This window comes from Prosopis cineraria, unplaced genomic scaffold, assembly GCF_029017545.1.
Source record: "Prosopis cineraria cultivar Desert tree isolate PC_DT_omini unplaced genomic scaffold, ASM2901754v1 PC4, whole genome shotgun sequence".
NCBI classification, from domain to species: Eukaryota; Viridiplantae; Streptophyta; class Magnoliopsida; order Fabales; family Fabaceae; genus Prosopis; species Prosopis cineraria.
The window spans coordinates 35,226,110-35,245,421 of record NW_026555335.1 but is presented as its reverse complement, the minus strand read 5'-3'; the positions used below and the strand labels follow the sequence as shown (position 1 = coordinate 35,245,421).

Genomic DNA, 19,312 nt, shown 5'->3' with positions numbered 1-19,312 from the left:
TCTTATTTGACGGTTTTTAATCGTCAAATATATAGGAAAATAACAGTCAAATATGCATAATTCATATAGTAGTGAATCTAGTATTACCAAAAAAATACCCAATTTTAATGGCCAACATTTCATCAAACTTTAAGTTCTAATGATTCTTGAGGTTCCCTCTTACCCCATCCAAAACATTCATTATAAAGTATTATGATCCCATTTGAAATGGCAAATAGTAACTCAAAATTGTACAATAATTTGAGACTTGGCCATATTTATTAGAAGAGAATGATTCTTTTCCTACCTACCAATTATGCTTGTAGAATTTAATTAACGTGAACTTGTTTGATAATGTCAAAAGTCACCTCTTTTTAGAGTTTACTGGCAAGGGCCACCCATTCATCTAAGTTTGCATTAACTTCCTATGACACATAGTACAAACCCAGACTCCAAAAGCATATTAAAACCTTAAATAAGATAGCAGGCAAATACTCAATAAAATAAATCTGCGAGCATATTTGGAGAGTTCTATTTCTAGGAATAGAAATTTGAAAAACCTAAGCCATTGCCCCTAGTAATGTTGAGTCACCTCGAGAGTTTTCCCATCAAGGACTATACATGTCCCCATCATGGAAGCACCACCAATCCACTCTGAGCTTGTTTAGAAATTCAAAGTTAGCTCTCCCTGTGTTAATTAAGGGAAATCAATCTCTTATCAAGCATAAATATTTGAGTGAATGAATATGCAATAGACCAACATGAGAATCATGTAGTAACATACTTCTTTCTTTAGCCATATTTAATGGATTGGTACCGTCTCCCACAGCCAAAATTTGGTTTGTGCACTAAATGGATCACTACTTGTTCCATAAAAAGTATACCAAAATGCAACACTAAATCTAAATCAATCCTATCATTCAAGAACAAAAATTCAGTCAGAGGACATAGCAAGAGGATGAACTAAGTCATACTGTCGCACCTGAAAAAATGCAATGCGGACAGGGCGCGAGTGAAGGTCCCCAGCCTTTGTGGCAGGAATTGAATGGACAAGGAGTCGCCACCAAGATTTTGAGAAAAATCTCAGGAAACTATTTAAAAGGAGGATAAGGATGATCTGCGAAATTAGAGAATAGGTTCGGAAGTCGGTTGAGTGTAGGGAAGGTGTTAAGCATCCCACAACACCTGTTCGTCAGAACGGTTACCTAAAGTTTATTATACTCTATTAATATGGCTTTATAATTATTTTAATTATCTTTTTTATATTCATGTGTTTGATAAAAATGATAAGAATTAGGTGAGAAATATTTATTTATTTACGAGGGAGGAAGGACTTGACTCAGAATCTAACTCTGAGGCCTACCGTACCCTGTGATGGGGATTAAAGTTCACGTAGTTCGGGCTTGAAAGTTTGTTGGTGAAAATATTTTTGAAGAAAAATTAATTAGAAATAATTCACCATTTTGCAAATAAAACAATTTCTGAAATTTTGATATGTGTGTTTTAAATTGCAAAGAGTAATTTAATTTTAATTATTTTCTCAATTTTTGAATTTTTGGAATAAAGAAAGAAAAGAGTTTACAATTTTTCTTTTATGTGTTATGATTGGGAGTTTTAACTGCTATACCTGTAGAGCTTTATTGATTCATACAGTAATACAATTGTTCTAAATATTTGCGAAGATTTTGAAATCTCACATAATAAAAGAGTTTAGCAATTTAATTTATTTATTTTTAAATGCTAGTAATAATTTATTCAAGCATGTATGTACATTTTTTTAAAGAATTTTAATCATCATACCTGCATAGCCTTATTATCTTATACGATAATATGATTCTCCTAAATATCTACGGAGATTCTAAAATCTCACACGATAAAGGAATTAAATTTAAATAATTCTTTAATTTAATTAATTTGATATATAATTTATATGTATATTTTAAAAATTTAATCGTTATATCTGTAGAATCTTATTGACTCATACGATAATATGATTATCTTAAAAGTCTATGAAGATTCAAAAATCTCACATGACTAAAAGATATAATTGATAAATATGATTAAAATTTAGATGCATTAATTTGGTTAATTAATTTTCTAATTTGTGTATTATATGATTATTTAAAAATTATTTATTATATTATAAAAATTGAGAATCACTATATCTGTGAGGACTTATTATCCCACACGATGAGGTGATTAATTTAAGTCTCTACGAAAATTCTTAAAATCTCACATGAAACTTAAATAAATTAATTTGGATTATAAAAGAGAGTTAATTTTAATATATAAGTTTTGCTCTCAAATCTGCGAAACCTTATTGATTTATACGATACGAGATTATCCTAAATATCTGCAGAGATTCAAAGTCTCACACGATAAAAGGATTAAATAATATTCACTTTAAATATATTTTAATGCATAATTATATGACGCATGTTTTTAAATATAGAAATCTTAAACGTTATACCTGTGAAGCCTTATTGACTAACACGATAGTATGAATATCCTAAAGGTTTAAGGAGTTTCAAAAATCTTACATGACCAAAAGATTTAATTAGAAAATGTGATTATAATTCAAATTTATTAATTTAATTAATTAAAATCATAAAAAATTATTATTTTACTTACAAAAATTCATTTATGTAATATATACAAATTAAGAATCATGATATTTGTGGGGACCTATTATCCCATATGATGATTTGATTAATTTAAGTCTCTATAAAGATTTTTAAAATCTCACATGATACTTAAATGTTTATTATAAGATTGATTCTCATACTTGAAAAATCTTATTGATTTACACGGTATGAAATCATTCTAAATGCCTATGGAGATTCTTAAAATCTCACACGACAGATAGATAATCAAAATATTTGCATTTATAGTCGGTGCATAATATTATGGTTGGCTAAACGATTCATGCAATAAAGACAATAGAAAGAATAGAGAAATAAACTATTTTGACAATTTACTATTCTTTTGACTTGGGGATGTATTCTAAAAGATCCAGATTTGGCATAAACTTTTAGCAAGATTATAACCATAATAGATACGGCTTTTAAACCACAATCACCCTACTAATTACCAACAATATTCTCACAGGCTTTTTTTTTATTTTGTCAAACACCTTTCAGATATGTTCTAAATTCTACATAAAAAAATATTTAATTCCTAAATTTTTTAATGCCTAAACATATATCTAGATTAGTCCACACTCTTAATGTCTATCAATATATATATATATATACACATACATGTTCACCAATGAATACAGATTAAAGGAGATGACATGATTTAAATATTACCTAAATAGCCTGTGATTTTAGATATCCATTCTTCTTCTTTCTCCTCTCTTTCTCAGTGATACTATCATATTCATCTCGGCTAGCATCACTAGATTTTGAGGACTATTTCTTTGTCTTTCTCTTGGATTTCTTCTCTTTCCTTCTATTATGGTTACCCAAGTTAGAGTGAGAACACTTCCCTTGCTTCCTGTGAGCTCTTCTACTAGACTTCTTATACCCATTGTCACTGTCATAATCCAAGTTAGAGTCAGATCATTTTTATGTTGTGCAGCTTTCAACTTCCTCTCTGTCTCAATTTTTTTATGGTCTTTCTCACTCAATCTTCCTCTTCTTTTCTTCTTCTTCTTCTTTTTTTCCTTCCTTCACCTGGTTTTCTGTGTCTGATGTGTTCTACTTCTTCTTCGCCTGTGTATTCTCTTTATTTTCTGCTTCCGTCTCTTTCTCGTTCATTCTTGCCTCCCATGCTCTACTTTTCCTTCAGTTTTTCTCCTTCCTCATGCTTTCTTTTGAACGTTGTCCATGCTCTATTTTTTCCTCATTTTTCTGTCTCCTCTTGGACTCCTTCTCATCTCCCACTCTCTATCTCTCTCTTTTCATTTTTTTCCTCCATCTCCTTCTCGGTTCTTTCCTCTGTTTCTCATCCAGTTTCAATCTTCTCTCTTTCTCCTCTCTGTCTCTATTTTGTTTGGTTTTTTTCTTGTGTTCTCTTTTCTTTCAGTCCCTCCTCTATTTTCTGTCTAGTTTTCTTTCTCGGTCTGTGCCTCTCGTTTCGATGCGCTGTTTTTGCTTCCTTCTCTTTTTTTCTCCTCTCAAACTTGCTCCACCTTTTATGCATGCTACATTTCTACTTTTTATTACTGAAGCTCGAGATCTTCCTCTTGCGTGAACATCTGGGTTCCCTCTGCTCTCACTGATCTGTTCTTACGTGTGTTTCCTTTCTCTTGTCCAGTCTTTTCTGCGTCTGATGTGTTTAGCTTCTCTTTCACTGGTGTTTTCTCTCTACCTGTTGAAAGTCTATGTGCGTGCATCATGGTTGCTTGCTACTTCTTTTGCTGTGTTTTTTTGCTCACGTGTAGGTGTTGTTTCTGCTTTTTGTGTCTCTGTTTTTGCTGTTTTCTTCTTTTTCTGCTGCATAGCCAAAAGTGCGTGTGTGTACATGTGTTTCATGTGTTCTGATGCTGCATGTATCTGTTTTTTTAAACCATTCTTTAATGCCTTTTTTATTAATTAGATTGAGGGAGAGAAAAAAAAGTCTAATTTTAAAACACATATTTTTAAATGAAAAACAAAAGATTTAAGGAGAGAAATTTAAAAATAATTGAGTTTCAAAAAATTGATTCCCAATATCTTTGAATGGTTGGGATAATTTAAGAGAGATTTTTAAAAAATTTAAGCAAGATATTTTTTTAAAAATATAATTCTAAAAAAGGATTAAATTTTATTTTTATATTTTTTGATTATTTATTATTAAATTTAAAAAAATGTTCGGACAAAATACGATGTTCATGTACGAGGAGGTCCAAACTTGAGAGAATCAATAAAGAAAAGAAAGGATTGAATAAAGAAAAGAAAGTCATAGCAGGATATAGATTAAACTGGTCAAAAAAGCAAGAAATATATTAAAAGAATCAATAAACTAAAGCTTGCCTCCAAACTTGAGAGCTGTGAGATGCTTGCCCTTAATGTTATTTGATTTCTGGCAAGATAAAGATGCTGTGAAAAATGAAGATTTTAGAATACCAGAAGCTAAGCATTATAATCTTTCTCTCTAATTGGACAGCTTAAGGCAACTATTTAGACGTAAAATTTAATAAACCTGCAACATTTTGATAAACCAAAGCCCTTGAAGTCATTTAAATTCAAATCAAGAACCTGAAATGGAAATCATGGTGCAGACCATTAAAAAAGAAAATCACTCCCATGCCCTCCACCTAAACCAATATGCAATAATCAATTAATTACTAAAAGAAAGGAATTTAAGAAAATAAAATCAACCTTGTTAGTGTGCAAATAAAACCCACCTCAAACTTCATCTATAATATGTCAATTTGGTTTATGACAAACATCTAGTTTTAGGAAAAAAAATATATACAAAAAAATGTCAAAGATAAAGATCTTGATAAAGCTATAGTAGTGAACCCATAAGTGTATTTAATTGTTTTTGGCCAAAATTTCTAGGATAATGTCTAAATGAGTTGAGAAAAGTTTCCCAACCTTCCTTGAAACATTCCAAATTCTAGAAAAGAAATTTAAAATGCTATAAAATATAAATAAATATCTTTGAAATGCATTGAAAATCAACAAAACATACAAATACATTAATATGGAACTAAAACTTGTCAAAATATTTACATTCACAAAATTTTTCAGCATAAATGCGTACTAAAAAGCAAAGTCTTTGTGTCAATTCCTAATTATCCAGATATATTAGAAGAAACCCTACTTGGAAAGATTATCTGGATGTTATTTGATTTCCAATAATCTAGGTTATTTCTATTGATGCTTTTTAATAAATTATCACGATGTCTCCCTTACTGCTTTCAGGATACAATACAATCAGACATGTCTTCAATTTTAATGTTTATCTCCAGTTTTGAAATCAAAGCAGTGACACTCTACCATATAACTGAAGAATAAAATTCAAGAAATGAACTAAAAGAACTTATTACAATTTTTCACTGTATCAAAAGAAACCAAAAGCACCTAATGTCTAATGATATGATATTCTTTTTTCCCCTTTCCCTTCTAGGATAATTATCTGGATTACAGTTTCTAAACTAACAAATGCTTCAATCCTCTTCCAGTCACGATCAAATCTGAAATCAGTATGGCAAAACAAAGAAAAAGGAGTGAGAAAAAATAAACATAAATATCTTATTTCCATCATGTAGACACAAATTTCAGGCAGACAACAAAAATGATTTTCTTTTAATTCAAGTAGAATGCCAGCCATGTGCCTTCAACCAGACTCATATCACATTATGACTTGCCTTTTCATTTTCCTGCTACTTCAGGGGATGATAAATTCTATAACTACCTATGGAGTTTCTGAAGTGATTCCTTTAATCATTAATTTTCAGAGAATAAGAAAGCTCAAACAAATGTAGAATGTGGATGCCACGAAGTTCATGCCTTGAAAAGACTACACTTGAAAGAAAATATAATATAATAATGAGGTGAGGCAAACTGAGATTCTCCCGTCAACCATGAAATTCTTCCCATTTACTCTGCCAAACTTGAGCTTGAACGGTGTTAATCTTACACTATCTCATATAAAGTGAAAGATGAAGAATAAAGTACATAGCTTTCCATCTCAAAGAGTTCCTTATTCAACCTTAAGCATATTCACAATCACAAATCAAAATTTAAAGCTTAGACTATAATCACAAAGTCCAAACGGCATCAATAAGAAAAACATAAGAATTAGTCAATTAGGTGAAGACTCATGAATTTGTGAGGCCTGCAACTAAAATATGAAAGTACAACACAGCTCAAAAGGTTTACTGATAAGTCGCCTACTCACCCATTCACTACTTCACTAGTAAAAATATCCCCAACCAAGAGCCATAAATTTCATTTAATTATAGAGAAACCCATAAATATGAAGGGAATTAGAGAAATTGGGCAATCCTAGCCTCGACATTAGGCAGGAACCACTTCTCACATATTAAGGAAGCGTACATGCATAAGCCAAAAAAAGTACTCGCATTCAAATTGGCTAGAGAAGCATAAATTTGCAATATCATGGATCTGATAAGGTAAAAAATAAATGTTCGTTAAATTTCCTATGCAAGGCTTAGACAACCAGACAGAGAACAAATGGGTGTTCTACTTTGAATGGAACTGAGATTGACGGAGCCAAATAAACCTTCTAAGAAGGGAAAAAATGAATAGAAAACAGACCAAATACAAACGACGCATAACAGGATAGCCGGAGAATGAAACACTCATCTAGAAGGGGTACACACGGATGACCTTCAACGCTAAAGATCTACATACTATCACGAACACTCAAAATATCAAGCAAAGTGAGGGATGCTAGCGGAATGAATGGAATGGGAGCGTGATAAAAAAGGGAAAGGTCAATTCCAAGATTCTCGGCCTTCTCCAGAATGTAGACATTGTTAGGGTAATCCAACTCTTAAGGCCCGTTAGGGGTTTGGCGCTTGTGGGGGTTAGGAGCTTGATCTTGAGAGACCTTGAAGAAGGAAGAAGATGAGAGAAGGAACGGGAAAATTTTAGTTGAACAGTTTTACACTGAAAAATGGATGCAGTTTAGTAATTGTAAGATTGAACAAATTTGTAGATGATCAAATGATTTAATTTTCGCAATTAGCTGCTAGGAATGTTAATGGCATAGTTATCACTTATGTATAACCTAAGAGTTTAGCTTAATTAAAAGTCAAGAAAGCAATGTTTTGAAAACTTGACTGGGCTGGATGATTCGACCAATCCAACTATCACTCGCTGAACTACTTGATCCAATTAATTGAACCACTTTAGCATTTAGACCCAAAAATCAAAGTGGGTCAACCCTGATTGAAAGTCAAAAAATTAAAAAAAAAAAGGCTAAGTCGCTTAAATTCATGATTTATCTTCTCTAATATCTGATTTCTCCTCCATAGCCCAAGCTAAAACTTTGGCATCTCCTCTAGCCTCTGTCTCCAGCTCTAGTGATTTAGCCTTTGACATCGAGATTGAAAGCTCGTAAGTCGTGATATGACGGGTGCTTTTAAGTCTATCATTTTGCATCAAGATCACAAGCTTGTAATATGTCTTTGTCTTCAACTCCAACAATCCAGGCATCTAGCTTTTGGCACTAAGATCTCAAACACTATCGACAAATTAATATTTTATTTATATATTTATATATATAAATATTATTTTTATTCACTATTTATGTTACCGGTTTAACCGTTGGTCTAATTGGTTGAACCATGAAAACTATGACTCGTTGTTCTTTTCAGAGTGACATTCGGTCTGATTTTTAAAACATTGGAAGGACAAGTGCTAGGAAAGAGCAAATGATCCAACTAGGTAGAGCTATCCATTTCATTAGAACAATCACATTTACACCTTCCAATTCAATTTCTAGTTTTAAAAAATTTAAAGAAAATTTCGTTTTTTTTTAATTCTTTAGCATTAGAATCAACTCAAATTTTAATTTTTTTATCAAGTTAAGTATATGCTATGTAAAACTTAGTTTACAAAAGTAGTAGGATACAATTCAAAGAAAAAATAAAACTCAAAAAATAAAAATGAGAAAGAAAACAATAAATACAAAAAAATAAGTTGCCTTATTTTAAAATTGTTATGTTGAGTGCGATAATTTATTAATGCAGATGAATTTTATTTCAATAATTTATATTTAAAATATATTTAAATTAAATTATGGTCATATTTTTTATTTTAATTATGGGTTATTGTTTATTTTTGTTCCTAAACTATTCTATCAGGGACATGCATTGTCCTAAACTCAGCTTTAGTATTCTTCTCCTTAAACTTTTAAAACCAGATCATTCTTGCCCCTACCGTTAATCAAGGTTAAGTGGAATAAATTGCTTGATTTTTATTGCCACTTGTCATCCCATCTAGACCAAATTCAACCCTGTTATGCCATGTTAGGTTTTTTTTAATTAAAAAAAATTCTTTCCAGCCTATTTCCAACCCCTTCAGCCTACCACTCTCTCCCCCTTATCTTCTTCCTGTTCACAAAATTTGATCACGGTGCTAGCAATTTTTTTTTTTTTACCAATATACTATACTTTTCAAAATATTTCCTTAGATACTATAAAATTGAAACTCGGTTTGAATCAGACCGAGTTTCAAATTTTTTAAAACGTGAAAGTACCATTTATTTTATTGGTTGTACAAGAAACTTAATTCTCATTAAATTAATCTTAACAAAATTACAAATAACCTTCTGCAGACTGCTAAGCCCCATTACATAAACACAAATATTAAATTAATTGTTATTTAGGCCCGGATTCATTATGTATTGGGCCTTGAGGCCCAAGCCCAAAAAGAAGGAAAATGAGCGCTAGCAGTGACAGCCGAGTCACCTAATATCATATAGTATACTATAAGATACCTGGTCCCTTGTCTTCCTCCTCCAACACCATAGCGAATTTATAGGCCGGGGAGGGAGAGCCGTGAGGAGAGCTCGTTCCTCACTGAACGTCCGCGTGATGGACACGTGTCCGTGTGTCAGTGATCGCTGAGGTTAGAGATCTCATGAGATCTAACTGTAAAAGATACGGCCGCATCATAAAGGGGTATTCAACGGTTGGGATGGTATAACATGTTTCGACATCCGGTAATACTATGAGGGGTGCCGATACTAGTGAGGCCGTTACAGAAAGTTTCAAAAGTATTTCAATAGTTTTTGCTAAGATTAATTTAATGAGAATTAAATTTCTTGTACTACGTGACTCCCTCTCTCTCTCCTCTTTGAGATTAAAAAATATAATATTTCCTCCATTTTAAATTATAGAATATTTTTAAAAAAAATTTCTATTTCAAAATATCTTATATTTTAAATAGATTAAAATTTTATTAAATACATCAATTTCAATATTCTTGCTTTTTTTATACTTAATTTTTATCTTTTCTCTTTTTAATATATTAAATGATGAGTATTTTTTAAAATTTTTATTTTTATTTTAAAAAAATAAAGTTATTAAATATATTTAATGAAATTTATTAATATGTAAAATTTTATTTAAAAATGTTTTATAATTTAAGACAAAGATAATATAATATTCAAAAAAAATAAATAATTGTTATCTAAGCTCGGATCCATAATCCATTGCGTATCGGGCCTCTCGTGTAGTATAGTATGTGAAGAAATATTTTAAAAGATATAGCGTATAAGCAAATAATTTTTTTACCACTAACGGACCCAGAAAAATAAATTAATAGAGACATAATTTATATTTAAAATAAATATTTATGTTTTTATAAAAAATAATTATATATAATTATATTTTTTATATAAGTTAATAAAATTAAATATTTAAAACAACACATAAAGATAGCATTAGAATAACATAAAAGACCTCTTTACATATAGCATCATGTTTTTTTAATTTTCATTAAATAAAATTTATATTCCTCACTTAAGAATGTAAAATATTTTTAACTAAATCTCACCTCAATAAACTAGTTAATTATCTTCAAACTAATATCATCTTTTCATATTTATCCTTATCTAATAAGGTATTTTACTTTAAAATAAATATAAAGTAATCTATTTATTAGGAGTACTTTTTAAAAAGCACATTAATTATACATTAAAATATTAAAAATACTTTATATTTTTAACATCTAACTCCTATTACATTTTTTAATTGAGGGAATATGCCTCTTTTGTATGGTAGAGAATTTTGCACACAAAAATCTTTTCATTTTCTCATCATCATTTTGCCTCCAAAGAAATTGCTTGTTTGAAAATTTTTTGTGCAGAATTTTTTTCATAAACAATTTTTTTCTGAACTATTACTTTTCTATCATAAAACTATTGCTATTCAAAGTTATATATATATATATATATATATTATATAGTTTTAGATAATAAATTTTTCAATGAAATAAGTAAAATTTTATAAGAAAATAAATAAAATTCTTTTAAAATGAGGGGGCAATTAAAATTTTTTTGAGAGGACAATAAAAATATAATTTAGATCATTTTAAGTATTTTTTTCTTGGGTTGTGGGGCAGATGATAGGCTTCAGACGCTTAGAAAATTTGCTTTCAGGGCATGCAGTGACCGTCTTTACCCACAAAATGTTAGAAACGACACAAATGGAAATTCAAGGTGGTGGGTTACAGAACCGATTAGGTCAAAAAAAAGGCTTACATAACCGGCGCTACAAGCCAAGGTCAATTAGTATCTCCGGTTGCCTTCCAAAAACAAAAGATAATTAAAATTATAAGGTGTCTGGTTAATTTATCAAATTTTATTCCTATAATTTTAATAATTTTATTATAACTTAAATAAGGCATGATAATGTTCCCTTTAATTAGTAAGATTATTATTGTAATTTTAGAGTATTTTTAAACAAATAAAATAATCTAGCAATTTTTTTAGCACGTAAAAAAATCTGAAACACCATATATAAAACAAGCGAAGAGATATAGTTTTAGAGACTCATAGGTGAGATGTAAAGTAACAAAAAGTTTACTCTTTTCAATATTTGTTATATTTTTATTATTTAAACAAAGTAAAAGGATTGCCTTTTCCCCTGTTATTCACGTCTCTGAATCATCTTTCTGTATACGTACTTCAACAATTTAGTTCAGACCAAACCACAAACTTTGACCATTGATTGATTTTTTTTTTTTTTTTGACCAAAACCATTGATTGATAAGGTGCAGAAAAATCGTAGATGTTGATTGCCAGAGAAAATAAACAGAGAGCACAGACCGCCACGGAAGAAATTAAAAGAAAATATGTCATGTTATGGATCGGTAAATTAAGCGGTTTCATTTTCTGAACCCACCATCATAACTCAAGAGTCTCAAACTCTTGAGTTGGTCCTACCAATATAATATTTTTATATTTTTAATTCATAAAATTATATCAACTTACTTATAAATTTAAACTGAATATAAATTTAATTAAATTCGTGAGTTTATTTTTAAATTTATTATTTTTATATTTTTAATTTATAAAATTATGTCAACTAATTTATAAACTTAAACTAAATATAAAATTATTTAAATTTATTAAACTCGTTAAATTTTTTTTGAGTTAAATGAGTTAAGTATATATGATAAAGAATTTAATTCATAAAAATTATAAGATCCAATTAAAAAAAAACTTGAAATGCAAAAACTATTATTAATAAAAAAATATCAAAAATAAATTTTTCTATTTTAAAATCTTTATATATTATATATGATAATTTATCAATATAGATAGATTTAATTTCAATTATTTATATTTTTAATATATTTAAATTAAATTATAATTATAATATAGATAGGTTTAATTTTAATTATTTATATCTTTAATATATTTAAATTAAATTATAATTATATTTTAGTGATTATTTATTAATAGAGATAAATTTTTATAAGTTTATAATTTGAATTTGAGATATAAATTTACATTTTTTTGAGTTTAACAACGTCCGCCCCCATCCTATCCCACACTCGTGCATGGTGTTTGTCCGTCTGTGTCTCTGACTGACTGTGTACCGACTCTGTCTCGATGAAACCAGTCAACAACCCATCCTTCCCAATTCTTTCTCTTACACATTTTCGGACGCTTTAAGAAGAGAAGAATTATAGAAAATGTTAACTTAACTTTCAGCTCACCGAAAAATTACAGAAAAGAATTTTAAAAAAAAAACTCTTGATCTTTTTCTGTTAATTTTCTCAGTTTTAATTTATAATTTTTAAGTTTTTTATAATTTTGACTTTATTTTTGAAATATATCATCAGTTTCTTTTTATTTCTCTGTTTCTAATTGTATTTTAATTTTTGTTGATCTATTTTCTCATCTGATTCTAATTTTACTTGATCTAACCTAATTCCTTAATTATTACTATTTATTTTTATTCTTTTGCATTTTCTTTTTATTTGTTTGTATCTGCCACTTTCTTTTTAATTTTACTTCAAATTATTTATTTTTTCTTGAAATTGTTTATGCGGCTTTCCTTTTAACATAGTTTATTTTACTTCAGAATCTTTTATATTTGTACATATTAAACATATAAATGATATATTTTATTTCATAGCCTTTCGCCCTATATGATTTTAAATGTAGTCTAAAAGTTATTATCCTATACATGTAATTATAAATCGTTCAAAAAATTATATACTAATTTTTAAATTTCATAAATAAAAAATTGTCAACATAAATTATAAAATTTAGAAATAAAAAAATTAAATTTAAACCAATATAAGTTTGAAAAATTAATGTAAAACTCATTATGTATTATTTAATATATTATAAAGATGTGATTTTTTTTACCAATAATAATTCAAATACTATATGGTATTTGATGATGATTGTACAGGGGGGCACAAGTCATATTGTTATAGTCATTTATTTTAACCTAACGATCATTTAACAATAAATATAATTTTTACTCACCACCCTCTTGGCCTCTTTCACGCCCCCTCTTTTTTCACTTATTACTGCCTTCGCCTCTTTCTCTCTCTTTCTCATTCTCAGGGCCACAGTACTAATATTTTAAATAAAGGTCTCTTTACGCCGATTCTCTAAACCTAGAGTCATAGAAAGTGAACTGAGGAAGAAGTTGATGTAGTTGGATATTGAAATCTTTTCCTGCGGAAGTTCAAGATGACTTGCGGGTAGAAACTGATAGACCAACAAGTGAAAACAAGCCAACCCACGATCTCGTAAGAAATGTGGAGAGGAAGTGAATTCCATGAAGCCATTTTTGGTAAAGGCTTGCTTGGTTGAGATAATATGCTTCGTTCTATAATAAGAAGAAGCTTAATTACAAATAATCAGTTTGTCACATTGCTTTTTATAGGAGAGCCAAGGCATAGGATAGCTTATCATTATAATTACATCTTTATCTTAAAATCAGTAAGTCAATAAAACAATATTTTATATATTGCTTATAACCTCGAACCTCAGTTACAACATAAGTTAATTTATTATATAGAAAGTGATAAATCATGTAATGATCATAAAATTTTTGGAAAAAAATTTATCATGCTTCCTATCATTATTGCAGATATGAAGCATGCTTCCCACCAATATATTATTTCCTTTCTCAAAAAAATTATTTGAACTATCATCACATGAAACTTCGAGAGTATAGAAGCACACAACAAGGTAGGTCAGGACAAAACCAAAAGGAAAAATTATGTTTAGGAACAAAAATATTAGGGTCATTGAGTGATAGAAAATTGTGAATGAGAACTGAAATGAATAAGATTATCAATTCACACATGCCTTCCTCTCTATCATTTTATGACCCTTCTCTCTCTATCATTCATACTTTTCCACCAATTCATAACTTTTTTTTTTTAATTCCTCATCAACCCATTTCAATCCATTACATTTCTTTTCGACAATTAAAGGAGTCTTCAATTATGATTTTGCTACTCTCGATCATTAATAGAGCTTGTGGTATTTAATTTTAATTATATTATAAAGTGTGTAGATCTCTCATATGAAATCCAAGAACAAGTTGTGCTAATGTGAACATACTTTATGGAATCATATGAAAATATTCAAATTGGACATGTTTGGTCAACAAAAGAAAACCCCAAACCGTGCGGTTTCAAGAACCATCGTCTAAAATGGTGAAATGACCGTCCCTTCAGTTTATAAAAAGAATCCCATTGTAAAAGTCTGTGTCACCAATGGGATTGGATATATTAACAGAAAAAACCAGTCCCTAAGAGGTTTCAAAGCACTATTAGTATAATTGTCTATATTTAGTATTTGACAGTGCATCAAATAAAATTATATCTAATAAAATGATACTTGTGGGAAACTATAAAAAAAATTCTTTGTGAGCAAACTAAAATTTTAAAGGGTTTTTATAGACATAGGCAATGTTATATGACCAAATCAAACAACTAACACAATATTTATTATATTTTACATTATATTTGGTGTATTATATTTGTCAATAATATACCATTTTATATTAATGATAAACCCTTTACAAATTTTTAATAATAAATTATTTTTATATTAATGTAAACTGACCATATTCTCAAATTTTAAAAATTTAGTATATATTTTGTGAGCATAATATTTTTTTTTTGGCCAATGAGTCAATTTAAATTGTAAATAAAACATTTAAATTTTTATTATAATTTTTAATTTACAATTAAGATTCCTAGTTGTAATTGTTTAATCAATATTTACAGTTCATTTTTTAAAATTTTTTATTAAAATTTAACTATTATTAATTCATTATATTTTAACTTATTCTCCCTTGAATTTAACTTTTGCTTGTTCATCGGCTTTTTTTTTTTTTTTTTGAAATACAATTGGCGTATAATTTTTGAAATACAAACGTCACCTCGAAGGGGCCACCTTCACGTGCCCAAAATCCAGGCATCTGAATCTTTTGTTGTACTGATATAACGGCGAACCAGCAAGCCATCGATCTGTAGCTATCTCGCGACGCAAATCCTATTCTGTCATATAATTTTATTTTCGTATTTTTAATATTCTATCCTAATGTAATATAATTTTAGTAGTTTAAAAGTTTAATAGACAAAATGTAAAATAAAAATAATATCTTAACGGTGACTTTGTCAAAAAAAAAACATTTAAATATAATAGTTTAATATTTAAAAAATGGAAGGAATTGTCAGACAACACGGGGTAAAAATGAAAAACAGAAGAATTTCCGTCGTCAGAATTGTTCTTCTAAGCAAACTAACATGTCAAAAGCAAGTGGGGTCTTCCACTTCCTTTTCCACCATTTTTCTTTTATTTTTTTTATTTTCATCATTCATTAATTTTTTTATTTAAAATAATTGGTGGGATTGGGGGATAGAAAAAATGAAGGGAAAGGGAGGAAAAATAAGGGGGAGACGCTGGTCCCATGTCAAAACCTGCTTTTTAAACCGCGGACATGCACTATAAATACACAGCTCAAGACAATCATTTCTATAAAGCCATTTCAAAGGTGACATCAAACAAATCATAGTACTCTCCATCGCCAGAGAATCACAAAGCAGCCATTCAGCTTACTCATACGTATCACTTTACTATTTGGTCTTGCATTACTAGAAACTATCCTAGCCATGGCTGAGCTTCCCTTGAGCTTAAGAATGGTGCCAGCACTTGTGACTCTGTACTTGTTCCTCTGTTTCACAAACTTAAGCAGTTGTGAGGCTAGAATCAGACGTTACAGATGGGAGGTGAAGTATGAGTGCAAGTCTCCTGATTGCTTTAAGAAGCTTGTTATCACCATAAATGGCGCAACTCCCGGGCCCACCATCCAAGCACAGGAAGGTGATACCATCGTTGTTGAACTTAAGAACAGCTTGTTGACAGAAAACTTTGCCATTCACTGGCATGGTATCAGGCAGGTCAGACTTCGATTTTTTTCCTATCCATACACACAAGATTGATCTGAATCATACTTTTTCTGCATATTAACTTGGTTTACGTGGTTTTGTACATGGCAGATTGGAACTCCTTGGTTTGATGGTACGGAAGGGGTGACTCAGGGTCCAATTCTGCCGGGAGACACATTTGAGTACCAGCTTGTAGTTGACAGAGTAAGTTGTTAATTTCAATCTGAGCCTTCATGTTTATTTTTCTTCACTGAAAGCTGGTTTAATTTGTAGCCTGGAACGTATCTGTACCACGCACACTATGGAATGCAAAGAGAAGCTGGACTGTATGGAATAATCAAAGTGTCACCTCGTGATCCTGAGCCCTTTACTTATGACTACGAAAGAAGCATTATTCTTAATGATTGGTTCCACAAAAGTACATATGAACAGGCCACTGGATTGTCGCCAAATCCTTTTGTCTGGGTGGGAGAGCCTCAGGTAAATCACTCTGCTCTTCACTGCTCCAAACTGATTCAACTCAAATTCTTCTGACTCTGATTTCACACTTCTGTGCAAATCTCGTCAGTTGATTTGATGTTTCAATTGTTTTCTGCAGTCTCTTCTGATTCAAGGAAAAGGAAGATGCAGTTGCTCTAAACTCACAGCTCCAAGCTTAGACGCCGGAGTTTGCAACGCATCAAACCCTGAATGTCCTCCTTATGTCCAGGCTGTAATCCCTGGAAAAACATATCGACTCAGAGTTGCTAGCTTGACCGCTTTATCAGCACTCAGTTTTCAAATTGAGGTCATTGTTTTTCTCAGCGTCTTATTATTGCCCCTGCAAATCGGCCTTTTGACTGTTTAATTACAGAGTATTTTAACACGCAGGGCCACAACATGACCGTGGTTGAAGCAGATGGCATCTACGTTGAGCCTTTCGTGGTTCAAAACCTGTTCCTGTATTCTGGGGAGACATACTCTGTTCTTGTGAAAGCAGATCAAGACCCTTCAAGGAATTACTGGATCACTTCGAATGTTGTTAGCAGAAACCGAGCCATACCACCTGCTCAAGGCGTTTTCAACTACTATCCCAACCATCCATGGCGGTCCCCTTCGTCAACTCCGCCGCCTCCCCCTGCTTGGGATGATGTTGAACCCCGCTTGGCTCAAAGCCTCGCCATTAAAGCCTGGTCAGGTCACGTCAAAAAACCGTCCTCAACCTCAGATTGTTATCGATGCTGTTCGGTGAACAATGCGTCATTCACTCTTCCCCATACCCCTTGCCCATTTGCCTTCAAACACAACACCACCAACGCATTCGATCAGACCCCACCTCCTGATGGCTCCGATCCTCTTGGCTACGACATCTTTAAAGTGGCTAGCAACACGAACGCCACTTCTAGCAATGGGATTTACAGGCTAAAGTTCAACACGACGGTTGATATTGTACTTCAGAATGCCGACACCATGAACAGAGTGAAGGTTGTCGTTAGAATTGAGACCCAGTACCGTTCAATTTCTCTTTATTTTATAATTTCACTTACTTTTGGTTTTTAGTACTTCCATTGTGCTATTTATGGAATGCAGAGAGTATTTACTTTAACCTTGGAGCATATTAATAATTATTATATCTGTCTTTATCTTTTGTCTTTGTTAAATATTGAAAAGATCATTAAATGTTGAAGAATTTAATTTGTAAAATATGTTTATTTAATAAAAATAAAGATAAAAATTTACTAAATTTTTAAATAAAATTAATAAAATTTAATATTTTCTTTATATTGAGAATAATTTATAAATATGACCTAGAATAATATTTTTCCCTCACTCCTTGTTTAAAGTGTAACATCTTAAAAATTTAATTTAAAATTAATTAAGTCAAAGATAAATGAGTAATTTTAAAAAAATATTTAAATATAAATATTTTTAATTAAAATATTATTATTAAATGTAATTTAGATAAAATCTTAAGTTATATTTTTTTAAAAAAATAAAAATAATAATAATATTATTAAAAAAAAAGAAGAGGAAAGAAGTAAAAGGAAAAGGAATAAATAAATAAAAAATAAAGAGAGAGAGAGAGGGGAGGAACGGGTTAACATTCGTGTGCGTGTGTTTGATATATATATATATATATATATGTATATATATATAGATAAAGGAAAATAGCTTATGGGACCCACAACCAATTAAAACCCTTTCCTTCTCATTTTCCTGTCTTTTCATTTCGTTTCCTGTGAATAGAGAGAGCGAGAAAGTCGCCGGTGCTTGGAGTTGATTAAGAGGTAGGGTTATATAATATGATATTTTAAATAAGATTTTAAGTATTATAAAATTATATAAATATTTTAAATATTTTTTTAATCCTTTTTACATTTTAGTTTCTGATTTTAAAATTATATGCAAAATTTAGGATTTAAAAGAGAGGTGAATTTTTAATGAATAATTATAGTTGTTAAAGTTGTTGATAGCATAATAAATATTATAGAGTATTATTTTGTTAACGGAATTGAAATTTGAGGCATTTGAGTTAATTTAGAAACTCTTATAGTTAGATTTTTGATAAATCTAAAATTATAAGTTAATTTATTAACTATAGAAGGTTAGTTGGGAGTAGAAATATATTATTAAAGTTATAAAATGATAATTCTAGACTTAAAACTAAGTTTGTAATTTTTGAGTATTTTTAGGTGTGATCTTTTGGAAATAAAAGGAAAAAATTTGATATTGTAAAATTATTTGAAGGATGATTTTAGCCAAACTTTAATAAGACTATTGTGAAGGAAACTATCGAATCAAATGGATAAATTCAAATATATGAGATTGAATTTTAAAATTCAAGAGCCTAAAACTAAGGTCTACAAAATTGAAATAAAATAAAATAAATACCTAAGTGTTAGAATATGAGTGAAAATTATGTTAATAATATTATTGACACATTAGGATACGATTAATTATAGGGTAATTTTTTTTTTGACACCATTTAAGCTTTGGAAAGCTTTAGAAATGTT

At 29.9% G+C, this 19,312-nt stretch overlaps 1 protein-coding gene across 1 annotated transcript; it reads left to right on the top strand.

Moving 5' to 3' along the window:
• Positions 1 to 16,064: 16,064 nt before the first annotated feature.
• On the top strand, positions 16,065 to 17,858 carry LOC129308453 (L-ascorbate oxidase-like). The gene is made up of 5 exons (XM_054949566.1): positions 16,065 to 16,331; positions 16,431 to 16,523; positions 16,593 to 16,799; positions 16,918 to 17,106; positions 17,190 to 17,858. The coding sequence occupies exons 1-5, from the start codon at positions 16,071 to 16,073 to the stop codon at positions 17,856 to 17,858; spliced, it is 1,419 nt and encodes a 472-aa protein (XP_054805541.1). The 5' UTR covers positions 16,065 to 16,070.
• The last annotated feature ends 1,454 nt before the right edge of the window (positions 17,859 to 19,312 follow it).

Excerpts from the sequence above, each read along its gene's own strand:
- LOC129308453 (XM_054949566.1), top strand. The coding sequence starts at position 16,071 with ATGGTGCCAGCACTTGTGACTCTGTACTTGTTCCTCTGTTTCACAAAC. Across the intron at positions 16,332-16,430 it reads ACTGGCATGGTATCAGGCAG|ATTGGAACTCCTTGGTTTGA; the intron begins GTCAGACTTCGA and ends TGTACATGGCAG. Across the intron at positions 17,107-17,189 it reads CACTCAGTTTTCAAATTGAG|GGCCACAACATGACCGTGGT; the intron begins GTCATTGTTTTT and ends TTTAACACGCAG.